Raw genomic sequence first — 24,853 nt, 5'->3', positions numbered from 1 at the left:
TGGAACTCACTCCCCGTCCACACCAGAAACTCAGACTCACTGACCACCTACAGAAACCTGCTCAAAACTCACATGTTTCAGCTACAACAGCTTTTTATGTCTCATCTGTAAAGAGTCTTTGTGTCCCCGAAAAGCGCTATAGAAGACTTATCAGGTTCCTCAGGTTCCTCAGGTTCCTCAGGCTCCTCAGGTTCCTCAGGCTCCTCAGGTTCCTCAGGTTCCTCAGGTTCCTCAGCCTGTTCCCGACAGAGACGTTCACGAGGAGCTGAGGAGACGCAGGTTCTTTAACCTCTTAACTCCCGCCTGAACCGAGAGGATCTTTTTCCTCACGTCATCAGATATTTTTTCCATCATTTTTGTGTTGGGGATTCAACTCATTTTTGTCACTTTTTCGTCAAATTTTTGTAATTTTTTTTTTCAAATTTGTATCACATTTTTTGGTCATTTTTTGTCACATTTGTCATTTTTTGGGTCATTTTTTCTTCAATTTTTGATCAATTTTTGATCAATTTTTGTCATTTTTTGTCATTTTTTCTTAAAAAAAATATCAAATTTTGTCATTTTTTGTCACATTTGTCATTTTTTTGGGTCATTTTTTCTTCCATTTTTGATCAATTTTTGATCATTTTTTGTCATTTTTTTGTCACATTTTTGTCATTTTTTCTTCAATTTTTTATCAATTTTTTGTTATTTTTTTGTCATTTTTTTGTCATTTTTTTGTCATATTTTTTGTCACATTTTAGTCTTTTTCTTTTAATTCTTAGCAGATTTTTGTCATTTTTTGTCATTTTTTTGTCGTTTTTTGTCGTTTTTTTTGTCACATTTTTTTGTCATTTTTTTGTCACATTTTTTGTCACATTTTTGTAATTTTTTTTTCAAATTCTCATCAGATTTTTGTAATTTTTTTGTCACATTTTTGTCCATTTCTTGTGACATTTTTGTGACATTTTTGCCACTTTTTTATCAATGTTTTCTCACTTTTTTGTCACATTTCCATCATTGTTCTCGTCTCAGTTTCGTTGCTTTTCTTCCAGAGGCGTTTGTTCTGGGGAGATGTCCTCGGTTCAGGTGGGAGGCCTTGACCTCGGCGTCTCTTACACAGTGTGGGTGTTTGAGCTACAGAAGCTTCATAATGAACTCGTCAGGCTTTTCCAGCACATAAAGAAACCAGACATGAGCCTTTAATACGAGAGCTTCCCGCGGCTCCGCTCTCGTGCAGATATTAAATCCGTGTTATCGAGTCGGAAAACGATGGAAATTAAAAGCGCATTAGCGAAACGCGCCGCAGACTCGGTCCCGCGACGCTTCATTTTCTCAAACTTATCCCGGAGCCAAATTAAAGTCCAATTAAGAGCGGAAACAAAAACGAGGGTGAGGTGATCAGCGCAGGCGGAGCTGGAGTTTGGGACGTTCAGGAGGAAACTTGAGCCAATTCTCTCCCATTCATTCTCTTTGTTCAATGTGGATGCAGTACACCTTTTGGCCACCAGCGTCAAATTGGGGGCGCTTTTTCACTCCTTTCGCCAAGTTAAGGAAACACCGTTGTGGAGTCTTGTTTATCACAGAGCGTTCAGCATCAACTTTCTCGGTTTTCTGAGTTTTTTTTGTCATTTTTTTTGTCATTTTTTTTGTCATTTTTTGTCATTTTTTTGTCATTTTTTGTCACATTTTTGTCATTTTTTGTCACTTTTGTGTCATTTTTTTGTCACAATTTTGTCACATTTTTGTCACATTTTTGTCATTTTTTGTCATTTTTTATCACATTTTTGTCAATTTTTTGTCAAATTTTCATCAAATTTTTATCAAATTTTTGTCACTTTTTTGTCCTTTTTTTGTCAATTTTTTGTCAAATTTTTATCACATTTTTATCACATTTTTGTCATTTTTTATCACATTTTGGTCACATTTTTGTCATTTTTTTGTAATTTTTTGTCACATTTTTGTCATTTTTTTGTCATTTTTTGTCACATTTTTGTCAATTTTTTGTCAAATTTTTTATCACATTTTTGTCACATTTTTGTCATTTTTTTGTAATTTTTTGTCACATTTTTGTCATTTTTTGTCACATTTTTGTAACTTTTTTGTCATTTTTTTGTAATTTTTTATAAAATTTTTGTCCTTTTAACAATGACAAAAAGTTAACAAAATGAACGATGTAAAGTCACTGTGGGGACTTCTGTAAAACTGTACATTTTGCTACAATTGTTGATTTTGTTCGACTAAAACTCGGATTTTGCCACAGTGAACATTTGTATTAATGTAGATTAGAATTAAATGCAAATATATACCGAATAATAATATAAAGTAACTATTATTATTTGCAGTTGTGTGTTTCACGCTCGACGTCGCCGTGTTTGCACTTTTTAATTCTGGCCCTCGGAGACACAAAGTTTGGGCCCCCCCGGAGAGACTTTCTCCATAACGATGATGAAGCGAATCACAAACATGTAGCGTCGACATTTCCTCGGTCAGAGAATCGTCCTGAACAGACTTTTTTCTCCAATGTTTTTCTTTTTTTCCCCTAAAATGTTCAGCGCGAGAGGAGGAGCTTTTACACCAGGTCAAGTTCATTTAGGAAGCTCGTCCAGTAAACAGTCGTCACTGCCCAAAGCGCAGGAAACGATGAGAAAAACTACAACTGAGTGACCGCCATGGAGTCTCAGCAGAGATGGAAGTGGACAAAAGCCGGAGTGGACGGACTGGAGAGGAGTCATCAGCGACACGAGGAGGAGAAGGATAAAGGAACATCCTGGTTCCGTGCCGTTCTTCTCTCTGTGAGGTTAAATGAGTTCCTCTGACGGGCTGGATGGATATAAAAGTCTGTGCTGGATGTTTGGACGGTGAAAATGCTCCACATTTACATTTGGAAATTGGCTTTGCTCGTGTTGGCGTCGATGTCAGGATTCAGAAACATTTCATTAGCAGCGAAAGTTTGAAAGAAAAGAAGAACTTTCAGACGAGCTTCAACAAAGCGTCGTGTCAGAGGAACGAGCTGGACGATCGGGAGCCTTTCACTCATGTGAAACCAGGTCTGAGGCAGGAAATGTGCAGATACAGAAATGTGGAATATTTATGGATTAATACGAGTCAGATACTTTATACTTCACATGGATTTTACATGAATGGCTTGGATTATTTGAGAGGAAGCTATCGGTCATTTAGCTTCAGCTAAAGGTTAGCAGCTAACGTTAGCATGAAGCTATCGGTCATTTAGCTCCAGCTAAAGGTTAGCAGCTAACGTTAGCATGAAGCTATCGGTCATTTAGCTCCAGCTAAAGGTTAGCAGCTAACGTTAGCATGAAGCTATCGGTCATTTAACAGCTCCAGCTAAAGGTTAGCAGCTAACGTTAGCATGAAGCTATCGGTCACTCACTATATAGTCACTATATAGGGGATAGTGCGGACATTCGGACACAGCCTAAGAGACAAAGATCTGCAATTCACCAGTTCCCACAGTTACCATAGTTACCATATTACCATAGTTAACTATGGGCTCTTTAGAAGAAGAAGAAGAAGATCTTTATTTATATAGCATCTTTCACACTTTACATGAGACACTTGTACATTCACTCCACACTCGGTGTAAACTCTGTTTGTAGCTTCAGTTTCCCCTGGGGGAGACTGACAGAAGCGCTTTCACAACTCCACACGTCTGCGCCAACGGACCCTCTGACCACCCCCATACATTACATACATACATACAAAGAGTGGTGCGCACTGAATGGGTGCTGCTGCCGGATGCTCTCTCATCGAATGCAATTTCTCCATCTGTGAGATCAATAAAGTATCATCTTATCTTATCTTATTCACTCACACACATCATTCATCCTGGCCTATTGTACATGTTTTTAGTGGTGGGGAAACCGGAGTACCCGGAGGAAACCTACGCAGACACGGGGAGAACATGCAAACTCCACACAGAAAGGCCCCGTCCAGGTGGGAATCGAACCCGGGACCTTCTAGCTGTGAAGCGAGAGCACAAACCACTGTGCCACCGAGCCGCCCCCTTTAGAATGTCGTGATGTCACGTGACCACGGCCTGTGCTGAACCCCTGCACTGCTGCTGCAGCGGCTTTATTCTCCTGGTCGTTTCTGTCAGATGTCGGCTCTCTGGGGCCCCCTGCTGGCTCGGGGCCCCTGCTGGTTTGGGGGCCCCAGGCAGCTGCTACGCCTCTGGTCTTTCCCACGCCTGTTCCTTCACATACACTGGCCTGTTTGGTATCCACGTGTAGCACGAAAGGCTGTGATCCAAATATGGTCATTTCCTTTGTTAGAGACGACGTCCCCCAACGGATTTCTCTCCAATAAGAAAATATATAAATATCTGTTCTGCACAACAACGAGGAGACGGGTTGTTTTTGTGAACAGGTTTAAATGTAAAACACCTGAAGCTAAATCCAAAACCTCCTGCATATTTATAAAGGCCTGAGATAAAGCAACATACAGCCTCAAATATACTAATAATACACACAATACTAATAATACACACAGCACAGGATCAGCCATGTTCCCGTCTTCTCTGTAATGTCTCTGTAATGTTCCTGTAATGTTCCTGTGTCTCTGTAAAAAAAAAAATTCTTCAATTTTTTATAAATTTTTTGTCTTTTTTTGGTCACATTTTTGTCATTTTTTGTCATTTTTTGTCATTTTTTGGTCATATTTTTTATCATATTTTTGTCATTTTTATTTTTGTCACATTTTTGTCATTTTTTTTGTCATTTTTTTGTCCTATTTTTGTAATTTTTTTGGTCTTTTTTTGTCATTTTTTGTCATGTTTATTTTTGTCATTTTTTTGTCAATTTTTTGTCATTTTTTGTCATTTTTTGTCATTTTTTGTCACGTTTATTTTAGTCATTTTTTGTCATTTTTTTGTCATTTTTTTGTCACTTTTGTGTCATTTTTTTGTCATTTTTTTGGTCTTTTTTGTCACGTTTATTTTTGTCATTTTTTGTCCATTTTTTGGTCTTTTTTTTGTCATTTTTTGTCATTTTTTGTCATTTTTTGTCATTTTTTGTCATATCTTTTATCATATTTTTGTCACTTTTTTGTCACTTTTTTGTAATTTTTTTGTAACTTTTGTGTCATTTTTTTGTCATATTTTTGGTCTTTTTTTTGTCATTTTTGTCACGTTTATTTTTGTCATTTTTTGTCCATTTTTTGGTCTTTTTTTTGTCATTTTTTGTCACATTTTTGTCATTTTTTTGTCAATTTTTTATCAAATTTTTGTCATTTTTTGTCACATTTTTGTCATTTTTTTGTCAAATTTTTATCAAATTTTTGTCATTTTTTGTCATGTTTATTTTTGTTTTATTAGGCCCGAGCGGCCTGCCGTCGCAAGGGCCTATTGTAATCGCAATCGCGATCGCAGCGCAGTGCGCGCAGCGCACTGAACCTAAGTGCGCGGAGCGCACAAAAACAGCGCGAAGCGCTGTCCCCATTTCAACCGTAAACTCACCGTGTAAAACAGTGAAGCCCACACCGGAGGTGTGGGCCCTTTATACTTATTATTGTATTAAAATGAATGGGGGTATATAGTGTGAATGGGGGTATATAGTGGATGACGAGCGCGAAGCGCTCGTCATCCACCCAGGACCCCCACGGATGCGTGCGGATCGTTGAAAGCTTTCCAAAAATGTATAATATGATATCGTCGCGAAAGCGACGATATTGTTTTTCTCGGAAATATTATTAGGCCCGAGCGGCCTGCCGTCGCAAGGGCCTATTGTAATCGCAATCACAGCGCAGTGCGCGCAGCGCACTGAACCTAAGTGCGCGGAGCGCACAAAAACAGCGCGAAGCGCTGTCCCCATGTCAACCGTAAACTCACCGTGTAAAACAGTGAAGCCCACACCGGAGGTGTGGGCCCTTTATACTTATTATTGCATTAAAATGAATGGGGGTATATAGTGTGAATGGGGGTATATAGTGGATGACGAGCGCGAAGCGCTCGTCATCCACCCAGGACCCCCACGGATGCGTGCGGATCGTTGAAAGCTTTTCAAAAATGTATAATATGATATCGTCGCGAAAGCGACTATATTGTTTTTCTCGGAAATATTATTAGGCCCGAGCGGCCTGCCGTCGCAAGGGCCTATTGTAATCGCAATCACAGCGCAGTGCGCGCAGCGCACTGAACCTAAGTGCGCGGAGCGCACAAAAACAGCGCGAAGCGCTGTCCCCATGTCAACCGTAAACTCACCATGTAAAACAGTGACAGCCCACACCGAAGGTGTGGGGCCTTTATACTTATTATTGCATTAAAATGAATGGGGGTATATAGTGTGAATGGGGGTATATAGTGGATGACGAGCGCGAAGCGCTCGTCATCCACCCAGGACCCCCACGGGTGCGTGCGGATCGTTGAAAGCTTTCCAAAAATGTATAATATAACATTGTCGCGAAAGCGACTATATTGTTTTTCTCGGAAATATTATTATTCTTTCTTTCTTTCTTCTTCTTTCTTCTGCTCTTTGAGCAGGAATTTGACCCCCTGAACATTGTCGAAAACTCACCAAACTTTGCCCAAAATTCAGGTCCGGTGAAAAATTAATTAAAATGTGTGTTTCATATCGGGGGAAAAAAAAATGGCGCGACAGCGCCACCTACAAAAGTGAAAATACATTACGCCAATGGGGGAGGGGCCGAAGTCAACTTTGTCGTAGAGCGACGAGATTCGGTACAGATATTCGTCATATGACGACAAAAAAAAAATATTATTGTGGCCACGCCCCCTGACAAACCGGAAGTCCGCCATTTTGAAAGGAAGACCGGAGAATGCTGAGTCAGCATTTTCGCTGACGTCGCATTTTAACGAACTCCTCCTAGGGCGTTTCACCAAATGAGCTCAAAATCGCTCCAGCTCATCTCGAGATGTGGGGCATCAAAAGTTATCCAAATTTTTTGGCTATGTTTTACGGTTTGTTAGCGGCGAAGCCGCAATCTTTCCGAAGTATTTTGCGATTCATCAAAAACTAAAAATCGCTCCCATTCGCATAAACAAACTCCGATAAAAAATCGGAAATATACATTTTATTGACCTTTCACCCCTGGACACAACAAATGTGAAAAAGTAACATTGGGCGCGATAGCGCCCCCTCCAGGTGCAAAAGAAAAAATGCATTATGGGAAAAAAATTAGTTTGTCGGAAATTGATGAAATTCGGCACAAAAATAGTTGATGGCGTCCCGATCCAAAAAGCCAATGAGACCCATATCGTATTTTGTACGGTGTTGCCATGGTGAATCAAAATACATTGCGTCTCTGGAGGCGGGGCCAACGTCAACTTTGTCGTAGAGCGACGAGATTCGGTACAGATATTCGTCATATGACGACAAAAAAAAAATATTATTGTGGCCACGCCCCCTGACAAACCGGAAGTCCGCCATATTGACAGGAAGCCCGGAGAATGCTGAGTCAGCGTTTTCGCTGACGTCGCATTTTAACGAACTCCTCCTAGGGCGTTTCACCAAATGAGCTCAAAATCGCTCCAGCTCATCTCGAGATGTGGGGCATCAAAAGTTATCCAAATTTTTTGGCTATGTTTTTCGGTTTATTTGCGGCGAAGCCGCAATCTTTACGAACAGTTTTGCGATTCATCAAAAACTAAAAATCGCTCCCATTCGCACAAACAAACTCCGATTAAAAATCGGAAATATACATTTTATTGACCTTTCACCCCTGGACGCAACAAATGTGAAAAAGTGACATTGGGCGCGATAGCGCCCCCTCCAGGTGCAGAAGAAAAAATGCATTATGGGAAAAAAATTAGTTTGTCGGAAATTGATGAAATTCGGTACAAAAATTGTTGATGGCATCCCGATCCAAAAAGCCAATGAGACCCATATCGTATTTTGTACGGTGTTGCCATGGTGAATCAAAATACATTGCGTCTATGGAGGCGGGTCCAACCGGGGCCAACGTCAACTTTGTCGTAGAGCGACGAGATTCGGTACAGATATTCGTCATGTGACGACAAACAAAAAATATTATTGTGGCCACTCCCCCTGACAAACCGGAAGTCCGCCATTTTCACAGGAAATATGGAGAATGCTGAGTCAGCGTTTTCGCTGACTCAGCATTTTAACGAACTCCTCCTAGGGCGTTTCACCAAATGAGCTCAAAATCACTCCAGCTCATTTCGAGATGTGGGGCATCAAAAGTTATCCAAATTTTTTGCCTATCTTTTACGGTTTGGTTGCGGCGAAGCCGCAATCTTTGCGAACAATTTTGCAATTCATCGTAAACTAAAAATTACTCCCATTCGTTCAAACAAACTCCGATTAAAAATCGAAAATATACATTTTATTGACCTTTCACCCCTGGACACAACAAATGTGGAAAAAGTGACATTGCACCCTCCAGGTGCAGAAGAAAAAATGCATTATGGGAAAAAAAATAGTTTTTCGGAAATGGATGAAATTCGGCACAAAAATAGTTGATGGCATCCCAATCAAGAAAGCCAATGGGACCCCTCTGTTAGGTGCGTTTGGACAGCGGACATGGAGGTACACATTCCCTTGTGAAATGAAAAAGATTTTGGGCATGCTAGCGCCCTCTGTGGGTTGGAGCTGTTTCTCACATGGAGAGGCTAAAATTTTACCTGAGAAAGGTAAAATGCACTGTCCCCCATTCATACGTTATCTCATTGTCTCAGTGACCAAACATATTGTTATTGCTGGAAAGTGCCACTCACAGTCACGTTGAGCTTATTATTATTTTTTACAATAATCTTCTTTGGACATTTAAGGGAAAATATATTGACCTAATTGACATGTAACCATACATGTCAACATTGTGACAGATTTTAGCCAAAAAACAAGACAAATGAAAAATATCAGCACTTTGGATGCCTTCATGAAAAAGTCATGTGACGTTAGTTCATGTGCTGAGAGAGAAGACGCTGGACCTTGGGACAAGTTTTGTTTCATATGGATAGGTCCAGCCATAAACCAATAGTAATCACTAGGCCTCGCTAGTCTCCACATTTGATATTCAGAGATTATGAGTTATAACAAAGTAATGTCCAGTATAGTCCCTATAACCCGTCACTCAGTATAATAATGTATGCTAAAAATAATTTCAAACAAACTCCAATTGGAGTGTTTGATGCACCCGTACTCCTTTCTTATATACTACATCGACAATATGTTCGATAAACTCAGGGAATAGAATTCAAGAAACAGTGGAATATTTATGGATAAATATTAGGGGTTCAGCTCTAACGGTTCGGTTCACGGTGCAAGTGCGATCTAAAAAATAAGTTGTTTTTTATTAGACAGTATTTATATCCTTAGAACACAATTGGCAATGCTTTCAAAGCCGCTTTATAAAATGTAAAGAAAAAATAGAAAAGAAATGGTACAGCAGCAAAGTAAAAAAAAAAAAAAAAAAAGCTACAGTGCAGGCCATGCGCTCGAGTGGTAGTTTCACTTTCGCTTTCCGCACACGGAGGCTGAAGCACTCAGAGCAGCGCGTTTCATTTGAAGCTCGTGTTTTTGCGTGTACTTTTTTCGGAGACAAAGCCTTGGAGACGGAATATGGCCAGGATTGGATCTTACGCATGTATCTGCGCCTCTGACATTACGCAGCACTGGATCTATAATGAACCACAGCCTCGGTCACTGCAGGAGAAACTTAAACAAAGACACACAGATGTGTTTTGGAGGATGTGACTGTACCTGTGCGGAGCGTCTACAGCTGCTGTTTTGCGGTGAGTGACGATGACACATCGCCCTGTTTGGATGTGCGCGCGCACACATGCACACACACGTACGCACACGTACGCACACACACACACATACCCACACACACACGCACACATCGCCCTATTTGGATGCGCGCACACAGGCACGGCAGTCAGATCTCGTGCACTCGCGTGGTTGTCCTCGGACAGCAGCACCGCGGTCCATATGGACCCGTGGCCAATGCCCGCGGCCGGTGGAACCGTCACGTGGGGGCCGCCCGAGGATTTTTGGGAAATAAACATGGCAAGTCTTATATAGCGCTTTTCCAGACGTTCAAAGTTGGTGTACAATTTGATGCAGTATTCATTCACGCCATGATAAACGAGGCAACCAGTCTGCGCACATCAGCCCCCACCACCAACCACGCACACACTCACTACTGTCGCCAGGCTTCCTGGTGTTCCCAAATGGTCTCCCATCCCAGTCCTAACCAGGCCCTTCCCTGCTTAGCTTCAAAGTCAGTATGGGAAATAAACATGGCGGCGCCCATGGAGCTTATGGCGGCCATTGAGATTGCGGTTTCTATTATAGATGGTTACCACAATAAAATTCGTAACTGTGTCAACTTGATTTTAAATTGTAGGCTGTTTTTTGTGACATCATGAGAACACAACCTACTGATGCAATTTTTTTTTTAGAAGTAGAAAAGATAAGACAGATCTTTATACAATGGAACCATAGACCAGAACACTGATGGAGATCACTAATGTGCAGTCTCTACCCCGTTCATACCCAGTTCATCCCAATACCATAAGAAATGATCACAAACATGAGTTAATTTTAAAAGTACATCTTCAGTTGAAAATGGATTACAAACGCAACTGTTATTGCACTTTGGGCCATGTTCCCAGTGATCGTGGGTAAACCTTTTATGCAGCCTGTTTGTGTGCGCCCTGGGAGTTTGGAGTCTGCCTGAGGAGAGAGTGGTGAAGAGGCAGTTTCCTGGGTGAGTGGGATCCTGCACTATGTTGGTTGCACGTGTGAGCAGTCGAGTGGCGTAGATGTCATCCAGGTTTGGCAGAGAGGAGCCCAAGATCCTGTCTGCTGTCCTTATCACACACTGCAGGTCCTTTTCAGCAGCAGCGCAGCTCACATACAATAATATGCAGTAGTATGGTATGTTAGTATGCTTTCTATGGTACAGCGATAGAAGGTGACGAGCTACTTCTGAGGGAGCCCGTTCCTCCGCAGGGTCCGAAAGAAAAACCTCTGCTGAGCTAGCTTAAAGGAGCTGTACCTGATTTTTTTTCTAGTTATTGGATGAAAGTTGTTTATACTCAAGACGTTTGTGGGGGGAAAAAAAGCTTTCCATCTAATTAAAGCAATTGCAACAATTTCATGAGCTTGCAGGCAGGTTTTCCTGCATTTTTGTGAAAGTGATCCTGATCCTGTTGTGAAAAGTGCCGATTTCCTCTTTGATTACTTGAAATAAAAATATCAGGTATAGGGACTTTAATAATGCAGGTGTTTACACTCCATGTCAGGTCCTCACTGCTCTGCACACCCAAAACCCTGAAGTCTGAGACCCTCTCCACCTCCACCCCATCAGTCCACAGACCACTGTGAGGTGTTTTCCTGTTTGTCCGAAAATCAATTATGACCTCTTTTCTTTTGTTTGTGTTCAGAAGTTGCAGCTAAAATGGCAGGAAACATTATAAAGACCTGACAGTATTTGACCATTTAAGATAAACATGTGTCATGTATCTGAAACACTTAATCTGCTCTATATGTCTGTGAATTCTTTCATCTGCTACCTTTGTAGTTTGTCATAATACAATTTCTACACCAGAAAAATGACCAAGCCTTGAATGTAAGCAAAATCAACTACAAGTGTAACAAAACATTTATTGAGTTGAATACTTCTTTAAATTGACATTGACAACACATTTATACACATGTTTTAAACAATAACAACTGTCCCTTAAAATACAAACACAACACATTTTCAATTTCTGTCACATTATTACAACATAACTACATTTAAAACATTTTATTTTATTCTATTTTTACAATGTTTGGTGTTACTGTGAGGCACATTGAGTTGTCAAGTACATGAAATGTGCCATATAAATAAACTTGCCTTGCCTTAAAAAAAGCTTGTGAATAAATTCAAACCCATTTACATCATACACAACAAAAAATGAGGATAAATCAGTGAAAACTTCATTGTAGTTTAATTTAATATTATCTGAACCACTCTTGGTCTGGCCTGTCACCTAGAACCTGTTTGCCCTGGGAGTCCCTACAGAGGCATAAAGCCCCTCACAACATAGCTCCTAGGATCCTTCAGGCGCTCAAACCTCTCCACCACGATAAGGTGGTGGTTCAAGGAGAGGAAAATTTATTAACATTATTAGTGTCATTACAATTGAATACATGATTTACATTATGTTATCAATAATACATTATAAAATACATAACAGTACATAAAAATATACTATATAAATACAATACATACATTATCATTTGGCATTTATATATACATTACATAAATAATTTATTATTCAAGGGACCCTTTGAACCAGTCAGAATGGTTCAAGACCAGAGACAACAAACCTTACAGTATGTGTGCACGCATCACTGTAAGGTACAACACACAATAAAGCCAAAACTAACTCAACAGTAACAACTATTACAACCGAAAGCCCTAAAACTACAACGCCTAAATCAGCAAACACATGATCCAAAGCTAAGCAGTCTCTTCACAGACAGGTTTGTTTGTTCGCCTGCTTTACAAGTTTGGTTTTCCTCAGAAACCTCCCTCTTCACATGATGTCACTGTGTAAAGGCTTGTAGTCTTCTAATGTACTTTTGTCAGACAAAATGGGAAAACTTTAACTGGATGGTCACAGATAAGTTTCCCCAGTCTAACAAAATGCTACAAGACTGAGCACAGCTTCACCTAATAAAGAGGACGAGAGGAGGAAGACCAATATTGTAATGCATGTTCACAAAAAACCTGTCAGCAAAGAGAAAACCTCTGCAAATAAATATCTCAAAATACTCCATCACTGAATTTCCATGATCCAACATCTAAAGCCTATCATCAAAACGAGCAAACACATAAATATATACAACACTCAAAATGTTTCCAAAGACAAACACACACAAAAGTCAAAATACATGATTGCTGCCAATTATAAAAATGTTATGTACAATTTTGACAAAGAATCAAACCCTGAATGCTCAATAATCAAGAGAGGAATGGACTGCTTAGGGCATGATGAAAAGGCATGGGAAGACAAAGTTGTAAGCAACACAAGACAAGTCATATGTAAGGAGCAATGTGATGAGCCGACACAATAAACAACAGCTGTCCATTTTAAGTAAATCTAATCCAAACACGGCGTCTCAACGCACTTCCCCCTAAAAGAACAGACGATCCCTTCATGGTCGCTAAAGTATGTTGGCACGACTGAACAGTCAATGTCGTAATCACTTGACTTTAGATAAAAATGATCAATTAATGTCCCTCTCTCAGTTGTGGGAGATGTGACGTATTGAACATAACCTCTTTCTACCATAAAATTGCAGAGACTTGTAGATTTCAATACGTCGTCATTAAAATCTCCCATCACAGCCACAGTGGCACAATGTGAACTCAGCCAATTCAATAACCTGTCAAAGTTATACTTGAATAGAGACATGGGATAAGACGGTGGCCGGTAAATTACTGCTATGATGATTTGATGCTCTGCAAAATAGTTAACTAAACACTCCAAATCGAAATCTCGTACTGTGATTTCATAGTTAAGGTTTTCCTCACAGTACATGCCAACTCCACCGTACTGTTGGCCACGTAAACTAACCAACGCTGTGTGGTTACTGCGCTGGTAGGAGATACTACGGGGACGACTATGGAAGGTATAACCTTCAATTTGACAACCATCAAAAGATGAGTCTACGGATAACCATGTCTCTACCACAGCGATACAGTTAGGCTGCAAAAGCTGTGTGCGTGAAGCTAAGTCAGACACATGTCGGGTTAATCCCTGTACATTCATAAAAAATACTGTCAAAACATGTGCCTCTTGTCTGTGCCAGGGCAAACTGTCGACCACGAAGGGAGGCAGGTTCTCTAACGCGGCTCTAATGTTGTCCTTGCAGTAAATGGCCTTTTCCGAAAAGTCTTGAATTACAAGACCCTCTAAACTCCGGACGCGACTTAAGGCCACATACGCCTGACCCGCGGTAAATATTTTCTTCAGGGACACCACAGCTTCATCTACAGTTACCCCTTGTACTTTGTGTACTGTACAGGCCCACGCGAGTTTAAGCGGAAACTGTCTACGCCTCTCGGTGCGTTTATTCACCTGTTCTTCAGCTGGTCCTATGCGGGTAGAACCAGTCAGGTCTGCAGGGGTACGGGTCTGTTTCCTTGTCTTCGCACCTACTCTATCGTCATCGAATTTCACGTAAATAGCTAAAGGAAACTTCTTGTTCTGGGGATCTTCGACTATATAGGTTACAATGCCACATACCCCATTTACTAGACCGTCAGAAAGATCTATGTTTTTACAAAGCATAACGCGTGCATTGACGCCGATATGCAGTGCCTCCGCCAAACTAGGTTTCATTTTTTTGGACTTATGGAAACACAGATGACCATGGAGTTCCTTAATTTTACCGGAGCCCTTATCAATCCCAAAATCCCGCGCCTCTATGGTCATCACCTCTGAACAAACGCTACTAAGCTTTCTTAAGTTATATTCCCCAACATGAACCCTCCTCGCAAAAATATGCAATACGTCGGGCTCTTCGCCTGTTTCGCAACGCTTCAATATGTCTATGTCGCTTTGGAGCATGGGTGTCCCTCTCGTGCGCACTCTTAACCGGTTTAAGAGGTCCGCGAAAGTACTATCCTGTTGTCTAACAACAGTTTTTAATTCCGCTACTTTAAACAAATCGTTGAAAAAATCGACGCCTACATTTTCTTTATACAGAACCTCCCCCCCAACAGGAGCTAACTGATAAAAATCCCCAACTGCAATAACGCAAACGTTTCCAAATTTAATCTCCTCATCCGTCTGTTTAATTTGACCCAAACGACCGTCAATCCACTCAAACACCCTTTTGTCAACCATCGATATTTCGTCGATTACAACAATTTGAACATCGATGTATCTAGCGCGCAGTGTACTTAGCTTTTCCTCTCCGAGCTTACCATACTTTGCTGGAGGATTCGCAGGGATAGAAAACGTCGTATGGATTGTCGCCGCCTCTAAGTTATACGCTGCTATCCCGGTCGGAGCCGTTAATAAAACGCTAATGTTATCGGGACTATGACAAATAGGAGCCAATAACCGCGACGCTTCGTACTGAATAGCCCTAATCAGGTGACTCTTCCCGGTGCCAGCTCCACCTGATATAAATACGTGCAATGGCTCAGGGTTGTTACCGGCAACCTTGTCTAAGCACCATTGCCGTATTTTGTAAAAAATGGACAGCTGTTGCTCATTCAGGCTTCGCACAAGTGCAAGACCCTCTGGACGACTCATAACATTTGTCCTCTCCAAATGACAAATGTCCTCGTTCCTTACAGCTAAGTCAGGGATGGGCTCTTGCTCATGCTCAGAGAGGACCTCCTGCAACATCTCTCTAAACTCCTCCTTCGACTCCAACCTTTCAACTTCCAGCTCTGGGCAGAGATCGGCCCATGCCTCTTCCAAAAGCTCTTCAGAGTTCATTGCCTCTTGGATCTCATCCAGATCCTCAGCCTCCACTTCAAAACGACACCTATTCGCATCAACTATCGCCTTCACCGAATGCACCGACCCGTCACTGTAGCGCACTTCCCCATTTTCATAAAACTCCTTATACGTTTCGTATGGAGCCGGCTTAAGGTCGGCTTCATCGCGATACGGTAAAAACAATTGAAGGATGCTTAGATGGAATAACTCTGAATCTTTTGTCTCTGAAAACCGTGCATACCTAACAATTGCAGGCTTGGTGTTCTGCCGTTTAGCGACAGCACCTAAAGAATTTAGTAAAGGAATAGCCTTTTGACATGTATCTGTTTGACTAAGTACACGGTATTCAGATACAAAAGAAGCAATACACATGTCATTAAAAGTGCTATCGTTTGGCCTACTCTTAAAGCGATCTATAATGTTGGTCATCCAAATATCGTCCGCAGCCGAATCACCATCTAACTGACTGATAGGTTTGCTCAATCTAACAATGTTGTTTCCCGTCGGAATGAATTCTACTTTACGTGAGAATTCCTTAAGGTGCATGTTTGTAACGCGATAAACGGCTTCCTGCGCAGAGACATCACGATTATGCAAATAAACGCGTCCTAACTTTTTCAATGCCTCTTTTGCACTAACATTATCTTTGGAAGCTTCTTTTTGGGCAGCGCCCAAGAGCAAACCCATCTCCCTCTCTGCCTTAGAAATATATGAAATTATATAAACTATACACGCCCACGCATCTACAACAAACTGAATATCCATATTCGCATCCCAAGCATCCAACAATTTCGCATTATAATTATTAATCCAGACTTCCTTAATCCCCCGCTTTAAAACTACATGAGTGTGACCGCCTAAAGCCTGGTACACCATTTCAAACGAGTCCTGTGTTAAACCGGCAGCTGCAAACAATGACTGCACACTATCAATGGGAACATTCTCATCTACAATAGCATCTTTAAGTGCAGTCATAAACGCCACAGCTTCCTCTTTAGGCATAATCGGTTCGCTCTCCGGGTCTACTTTTTTAATAAATGTGCGCATGGACGGAGGACGTGGGAAATTAAAGCGACACTTCTTTTTTCCCTTTTTACAGGTTTTTGAGTGACGCTTTGAATGCTGCTGCACTGAAGTAACTTTTTCCAATAATTTTGGATCAGAGGGTAATTCACAACTAATGTACTTATCAATAAAGTCAATTACCTCCTCGTCTGTATTAACTCCGAGCTTGGGAGCATCTCTAACCCAATATAAACAATGTACGTGAGGGCTTCCGCGCTGCTGAAACTCTACACGATAAAAGGAATCTATAATTTCGCCTATCGGGTGAGCCGGGGACTTCAGGACGGTATTTTGAAATCTATGCCACCGCTGATCAAACATACGGGCGACAGTTGTGGGGTGGCGACGCAAAAGATCACATCTGTCTGCCCAATTTAAGTCCTCTACACTCCTGGTACTACCTTCTATTTTTAACAGGGCCTCGAGGACTTCTGGCCAACGCATATCTGCCGAACTAAATGAACAGAACCATGTTGGAATACCCAGCTGGCGCACCATCGCGATTAAGTCTTTGAGTGTGGCTTGCCAGTATGGGGGCGTGCCTCTAATAGGCTTTAAAAAACGATAACCGCTATCAAACTGTAATAAATTTTCCAAAGATTCTTCATCTGCAGCAGCATTACCCGAACCCTGACACGCATGTCCCTTTCGTAAAGCTATGGAGACCTTCGATACAACCTGCTCTACTTCCAACATGTACAGAGCCATGAATAGAAATTTAAGATTACGCGCGAAACGACCGTCCGCGTGCAATAGTCTGTTAATAAAATACCGGCACAAAGTAATACGTACAGGCCTAGGGGTGTGAAACGTATTACGCCCAAAGGGGAACTCTTTTGGGAAGCATTTTGCCTCATTTTCCTTATCACTGAGCAAACTAACTGGACTGTTCCCCTCCGCCGGAGCCAAATTTAGTACACCCTGGAAGTAGTGGTCAAGAGCCTCCTGAGCCATATCTGCAGGCATAAAGAAGGTGTCCTGAAACATACAATGACGCTGACGGTCGTGGAGATGCTCATCATCTAAATCTTCATCCTCTCCCTGTGCTGCCTGTCCCTCTCCTCCCTGTCCCTGTGCTTTCTGTCCCTCTCCTCCCTGTGCCTGTGCTTCCTGTCCTTGTGTAGCTTGTCCTTGCCCCTCCTGTCCCTTCGCCGCACGCCCCTTCGCCGCACGCCCCTTCGCCGCACGCCCCTTCGCCGCACGCCCCTTCGCCTCCTTTCCCTGTGCTTCCTGTCCCTGTGCAGCCGCCGCCTGTCCCTGCGCCTCCTGTCCCTGCGCCGCCTGTACAGCCCCCATCTGCCCCTGCGCCGCCTGTCCCTGCGCCGCCTGTCCCTGTGCAGCCCCCATCTGCCCCTGCGCCGCCTGTCCCTGCGCCGCCTGTCCCTGTGCAGCCCCCATCTGTCGTTGCGCCGCCTGTCCCTGCGCCACCTGTCCCTGTGCTTCCTGACCCTGTGCAGCCCCCATCTGTCCCTGCGCCGCCTGTCCCTGTGCTTCCTGACCCTGTGCAGCCCCCATCTGTCCCTGCGCCACCTGTCCCTGTGCTTCCTGACCCTGTGCAGCCCCCATCTGTCCCTGCGCCGCCTGTCCCTGTGCTTCCTGACCCTGTGCAGCCCCCATCTGTCGCTGCGCCGCCTGTCCCTGCGCCGCCTGTCCCTGTGCTTCCTGACCCTGTGCAGCCCCCATCTGTCCCTGCGCCGCCTGTCCCTGCGCCGCCTGTCCCTGTTCCATCGGTGTCGCTCCCGTATCCATAGCTTCCTCTTCCTGCCTCACGAACTCATTGACCCACTCTTCATCAAACTCTATGTCCAAATAATGTTGGTTGTTAGCTTTAAGAAAGGCTATCGCGCTCTTTATCCGACCCGTGTCGACGTATTGATATTCATAATGGCCTTTGTAAGTAAGTTTCCGCTTTAATTTCACAGGTAATAACCATCCGTCCATGCTACGACGCGGCAACAGCTTAGTGGTATCAATAATATTGGATGGCACACATGTGGCCGGACCATGAGTCCCCCCTTGACCCCCCTTTGGCAGAGCGTACATCTGCATAAACACTATATTGAGCGCCACTAAATGCTGTTCGACTGTGTTCAAACACGCGAGTTCTGGAGGAATATCATCTAATTGTAAATTGTTTATTGAGCATTCAGCCGGCATTTGACCCTTTTTGAGTTTAGAGTTACAAGTGTAGCAGATCCACAAACTCCCTCTACAATCAGACAGCGGACACGGTGACGGACAACTCTTACTGCACGTATGTAAATAGGCATCTGAGATACAGGCCTCAGCAACAGCAGCACATTTAGGATCAACCATAAAATCATCCTTTCTACAAGGTAAGACCTGGTTGATAAATAATAATTTAAAGCACACGCAACAAATGTGTTCAGGACCGTGTTCAACTTCCCGCCAAAAGCGTTCCTTAACCAAATCAAAATTATCGGCCAATTGTTGCTTAATTTGCCTTTTACGATTTCTGTAAGCAACACGAGTTTGAGCTTTGTATTGCTCATCTTTGTGGTATTTCACTTTACTATAGGTTTTTACTTTCTGCCTATGTTTGGGACTATCTTTGTACTTCTGTTTACTGGCGGCCCTGACATCGTGTTTGTGCTTTAAGTTATCTTCATACTTTTTAATGCTAGCTGCCTTTTTCTTTTCTCTATACTCTGTATTATCACAATATTTATGTTTATTTGCTGCCTTGATTGCCACTTTCCTTTTCTCTCTATAATCTACATCGTCTCTATATTTAAGATTGACCGCAGCCTTCTTTTCCTGTTTATAATCTACATCGTCTCTATATTTAAGATTGACCGCAGCCTTCTTTTCCTCTTTATAAAATACATTCTCTCTATATTTAAGATTGACCGCAGCCTTCTTTTCCTCTTTATAAAATACATTCTCTCTATATTTAAGGTTGACTGCAGCCTTCTTTACCTGTCTATAATCTACATCGTCTCTATATTTAAGTTTGTCTGCAGCTCTATTTGCAGCCTTCTTTCCCTGTCTGTAATCTACATTTTCCCTATATCTACTTCTCAATGTTTCACGCAGTCTATCTTTAATTGTGGCATATTTGCTTTTTAAATGTCTATGCTTTTTGTTTTGAATGTACTTGGATGATTTAGTGTGTTGTACATTCGTTTCAGTGTTTGGACTAACCACTGATTGGGCATCTACCTGTCTAGACCTAGTGTTGTAACCCATAAGAATAGAACTATTAATTTGGCAGCTTCCGTAACAACTATGGGTCACAGGGTTTTTAACGCAAGTTACATTTTCATAATGAATATTGTTAATATTTTCGAGGTAGATGCCGCTGGTTGACAAAGGCCTGGTAGTACAACCATATTTAAGCCAACGTCCACTCAAAAACGTATATATATCTACACATAAAAGATCTGCTGTTGCTTGGATCTCTATCTCAGTGGCCCACGTGTTAACTCTATGCATATTACTATCGTTAATATACTGGGCCACAGAAGAGCAGCCATCGCGCAAAAGACTACTGTATTTTGATGCATTACTTTTAAGATGTTTAACGACCGCAAGTCTAAGTTTCCTATGATGTTTCTGTGTGCCACTAACAGCCTGCGAGATCGAGCGAAAGAAACAGTTACCGTCGGCAACGATTTTATCATTTGTACAAGGCACATCTAACTTTAACGATCTCAAAGGATCTGTTGTTTCTGGTTCTGCTACAGCGAGTCTCTCATAGTCAATGTTTAGGTTCTCACACAGTGCCCTACAAACATTCTCCTGAAGAGGAATAAAATCAAGAGCATCATCTGTGGCACCGGTACAAACAACATCCCAATCAACATCACATTCACGATCATGTTTTGTCTTTTTAGGTGTGTGTGTGTGTTTGGGAACAGACGACTTTGCTTTAACTGAGCTTTTACGCTTCGGCTTTTGGTCAGAAGTGTCAAGCTTCGGAGGGGAAATGACCTCAGACGCTTCACACTTCAGACTAACCACCACGACAACAACGCCTGTAATCTCAAACAACTTATATCCAAGTCCATAACACTCAGCTAACGCGCAAAAATGAGCATACACTTCATCCAGGCTGCTAAAGTAAACAACAACACTCTTACCATCAGGGTCAACCATCCCAGTCGCACTTCGACTGTGTGAGTCCACCACCGCGTATCTACCGCTGTCTTTAATGACTGCACAAGTGTTGCCACACATCGTCAGTAGACATGCATCATAGTGTGCCAACATCTCTCCTAAACCACCATCTAAGGTGACCCAAGAACCAGAAACAATAAACTCATGCTCCACTACATTTGCAGCCCCAGCGACCGGCCGACTGAACTCAAACTCAAACGGTTGACCATCAATAACTGACTCTTTGGGCAAGTCAGAAGGTAGCAAGTTATCATTCCCATTAGTCAGGTCGTTACCCCTAAGCTCTGTGTAAATAGCATCACCAATCTCTAAAGTCCTGTCTAAATCCTTTTGCTCCCATGTAAACACACTGGACACAGTGTGCCTAGCTAATGCCACCAGAGCTATGGCTGCACACTGCACCCCTCCATACGGGAACCTGCTATCAGCCTGATGAAAACTACCCCTAACACAACTCGGAATATCAACGGGAACGCTATCCTCCATAACTATATCAGAACACACTACAACAGGACTATCCACTGGAACACTATCCTCCATAACTATATCAGAACACACAACATCCAAATCGTCACGTTCACGTTTCACCCTCTTACTTGTGACTGTGCGTTTGGGAACAGACAACTTAGCTTTAACTGACCTTTTACGCTTTGGCCTTTGGTCAGAAGTGTCAGGCTTCTGAGGCAAAATGACCTCAGACGCTTCACACTTCAAACCAACAACCACGACAACAACACCTGTAATCTCAAACAACTTATATTCAACTTCATAACAGTCAGCTAACGCGCAAAAATGAGCATATAAATCATCCAGGCTGCTAAAGTAAAGTACAACGCTTTTACCATCAGGGTCAACCATCCCAGTCGCACTACGACTGTGTGAGTCCACCACCGCGTACCTACCGCTGTCTTTAATGACTGCACAAGTGTTGCCACACATCGTCAGTAGACATGCATCATAGTGTGCCAACATCTCTCTTAAACCACCATCTAAGGTCACACAGGTACCGGAAACAATCAGCTCACTCTCAAGTACATTTGCAGCCCCAGCGACCGGCTGACTGAACTCAAACTCAAACGGTTGACCATCAATAACTGACTCTTTGGGCAAGTCAGAAGCTAGTAAGAGCTCGTGCCCATGAGTCAGGTCGTTATCCCTAAGCTCTGTGTAAACAGCATCACCAATCACTAAAGTCCTGTCTAAATCCTTTTGCTGCCATGTAAACACACTGGACACAGTGTGCCTAGCTAATGCCACCAGAGCTATGGCTGCACACTGAGCCCCTCCATACGGGAACCTGTCATCAGCCTGATGAAAACTACCCCTAACGCAACTCGGAATACCAACAGGAACGCTATCCTCCATAACTATATCAGCACAAGCTACAGGACTATCAACCTCCATCTCTACATCGCTACTACCAAACGTGATAAGGCTTTCACTATCACTAACATCTATGTCAGACTGTGCACAACAAATGCAAGACTTATCTTGGTCCCTGGCGTCAGAAGCGCTCTCCCCGTGGACAGCTGGTGGAATGCTGCGGTGTGGAGAAGGCTGACTGGCTGAAAGGGGGCTGGTCCTCTTCATCTACAAGTCACAAAGAAAACACATAACCATTAGACATCTCTCAAACTAAAGCGGATCTCACTCTGTTCAGTGTAGCTGCTTTTGAAAATGATATATAAAAATCATCATCTCACCTGGTCCACGAAGACCACTGGGGCGTCGGGGGAACTGGTGAGTGATGCTCCTGGAATCACCCCCACATCCACGAACTCCAGCTGCAAAAAGAATAACGTGTTAGATACTACTTCATGACAGATCATAGAATGTCAATTAATAAAAAGTACACACACCTCCTCCTCCAGGAAGCCGTCCAGGATGACCACGCTGGTAGGTGACGTTCCTGGTGTCACCTCCACGACAGCTGCCGCCACCTAGAGGACAACGTTTGTTAATAATCAAAGAAGTTACAATTTAAAAACTTTTTCAGCCTCTTTAAACGACACTGACCTGGTCCTCCTCCATAGTAGACACGGAGCTGGCAGATGAGCCGGGTCTCACCGCCACAACCTCTTGTGCTGCCCGCGCCTACAATAAACAAAATAACAAATATGCATTAGTTTCTTTAGAACGTATAATGAGCACAGCCTTAAAAACACCTACCTGCCGCGTGGGCCGGCGTCTCTTTGGGGCAGCACGCTTGCGACGCCTCGCCCGAGACGTCTGCAAAAAAAAAAGACGTGTTACTTCACCAGCTTAGAAATCAAGATTAAACAACATTTCACACAAGATCTGATACTTACCTTCTTTCCCGAAGGAAAGGAGCCGATGCCCTGGCCACAGCCGCCGTGAGATGGAGAGAACCGCTCCATCTCCACCAGCATGGCAGGGCTGAACAGGCAAGGCGACAGGGGAAAGGAGAACACGGTCTCCACCTCAAAACAAAGGAAACAGACAGTTTAGTCACAGCACTCACAATCTAACCATAGCTTTATAGAGTAGAACACTAACCTCCTGCGCCTGCAGCAGTCCCTTGGGGCTCACGGGGGAGACCCCAGGCTGAGTGACGGAGATAAACACAAAGCAGTCAGTATAATGCAACTTCAGTTAACAATGCTTTAACAAAACAGGAACAGTTTCTCACCTTGCTGCCCCGTCGAACCTCGGTCCACTCAGGAGGGGGTGGAGGTGGCACGGGCGGCGGCTCGGGCACCTCCACTCTTGGGGAAACCCTCCTGGTGGCCGGGCGGGGCGGGGGAGGAGACACCGGCGCAACAGCGGCAGCGTCATCCAGCTCCAGCTGCATGTAGCACGCCTGCCACAGCAGCTGGACGAGGATGGGCATGCCAAAGTCGTCGCTCAGGTGAGTCTGAAACACATCATTCACCCACGTTAAATAAAACAACAGTCATTAAAATGGTCAACTTTAAAGAGAGAGACTGTACTTACACCATCCCTGGCCCACAGATGCCCTTTGCTCCGGGGAAACTTGTGTGCTACACGGAAGTAGCGGATCCCTAAAACAGATGTTAGCAACAAAAAGAACATGTTAAAGTATGCGCCACTCTAAGGAAAATAGTGATGACAGTTGCATTTTTTATACATACCCATGCTGACAGCGATGCGGTGGTACGCCTGCCGAAGGAGGGTCTGAATCTCCACCCCAGCGCTAAGCCGAGGTGGAAAATCCACGACACACACCTACAAACACAAAATTACAATTAAGACATGTTAAATACAATAATGAAGTACTTTCAGACCTCATAGAAGTGAAGTACACACCTTGGGCCAGCGTCCACAGACGTAGGCCAGGAGCTGGCCGAACTCCCTCGCAGCCTGGTCCAACGTCCGGCACGTCGACAGTCCGTTGCAGGGTGCCATCAGAACGACAAGAGCTGGCTCTGACAACAAGAGAAGGGTCAGAGGTCAAACGTGCTGAACAATATGAGACAAAGTCAAAAAAAAAAAAAAAAAAAAAAAAAAAAATTTTTAAGTCAAAAATGTTGCTAGTACAACTGTACCCACCTCGGGGCAGGGTGGTCCCAGCCAGCTCCCTGTGGATGTGCGAGGGTCCACCACCAGGCGTCGCGCTGAAGCCGAAGGAATAGTGCCCCTCCTGCATCGGCACGTGCTGGTCCACGATGGCTCGCAGATGGGAGTTCCCGACAAGCAGAATGAACTAAGACCAAAAAAGAAACAATCTGTATTTAGTGATTGTCAGCACATCAAAAGTCACACATTTATTTCCTTCTCAAACTCGTGAACTTGCCTTCTTGTCGGGAGACTCCTGCGGGAGCACCAGCCGGTGCTGCTTCCCGGACACTCCAGTGGGCCAAACCTGGGGACGGTGTCGGTAGCCGGGTCCACGGGCTTCAAAGACAAGAGAAATCATTGTAATATCAAACAGAATTAAAAAGGAGGTGGAAGTATTCTGAAATCCACTTACGTTCCTCGACGGGGGGCCAAAGAGGAGAGGGATCGAGCTCCTCCTCAGGAACAGCCGACTGCCCCGGGAGCAGCTCGACGGGAACAGCGGACTGCCCCGCGAGCTCCTCCTCGTGAACAGCCGACTGCCCCGGGAGCAGCTCGACGGGACCAGACGACTCTCCCAGGAGCAGCTCGACGGGAACAGGGGACTGCCCCGCGAGCTCCTCCTCGGGAAGAGCGGACTGCCCCGCAAGCAGCTCGTCAGGTACAGCGCACTGCCCC

At 43.5% G+C, this 24,853-nt stretch overlaps 1 protein-coding gene across 1 annotated transcript; it reads right to left on the bottom strand.

The window, feature by feature from the left end:
* Positions 1 to 136: 136 nt before the first annotated feature.
* On the bottom strand, positions 137 to 23,720 carry LOC306971963 (uncharacterized protein; the record flags this gene model as incomplete). Its single annotated transcript, XM_079568406.1, has 4 exons — positions 23,289 to 23,720; positions 23,156 to 23,203; positions 22,125 to 22,228; positions 137 to 236 (listed from the first exon to the last, which is right to left on the bottom strand). Exons 1-4 carry the CDS (start codon positions 23,487 to 23,489, stop codon positions 137 to 139), a joined length of 453 nt encoding a protein of 150 aa, XP_079424532.1. The 5' UTR covers positions 23,490 to 23,720.
* Positions 23,721 to 24,853: the final 1,133 nt, after the last annotated feature.

The sequence above is a fragment of the Gobius niger genome (genome assembly GCF_951799975.1).
Source record: "Gobius niger genome assembly, chromosome: 12".
NCBI lineage: Eukaryota > Metazoa > Chordata > Actinopteri > Gobiiformes > Gobiidae > Gobius > Gobius niger.
The sequence above is the reverse complement of the archived record's forward strand: the minus strand, read 5'-3'. Positions and strand labels throughout refer to the sequence as shown.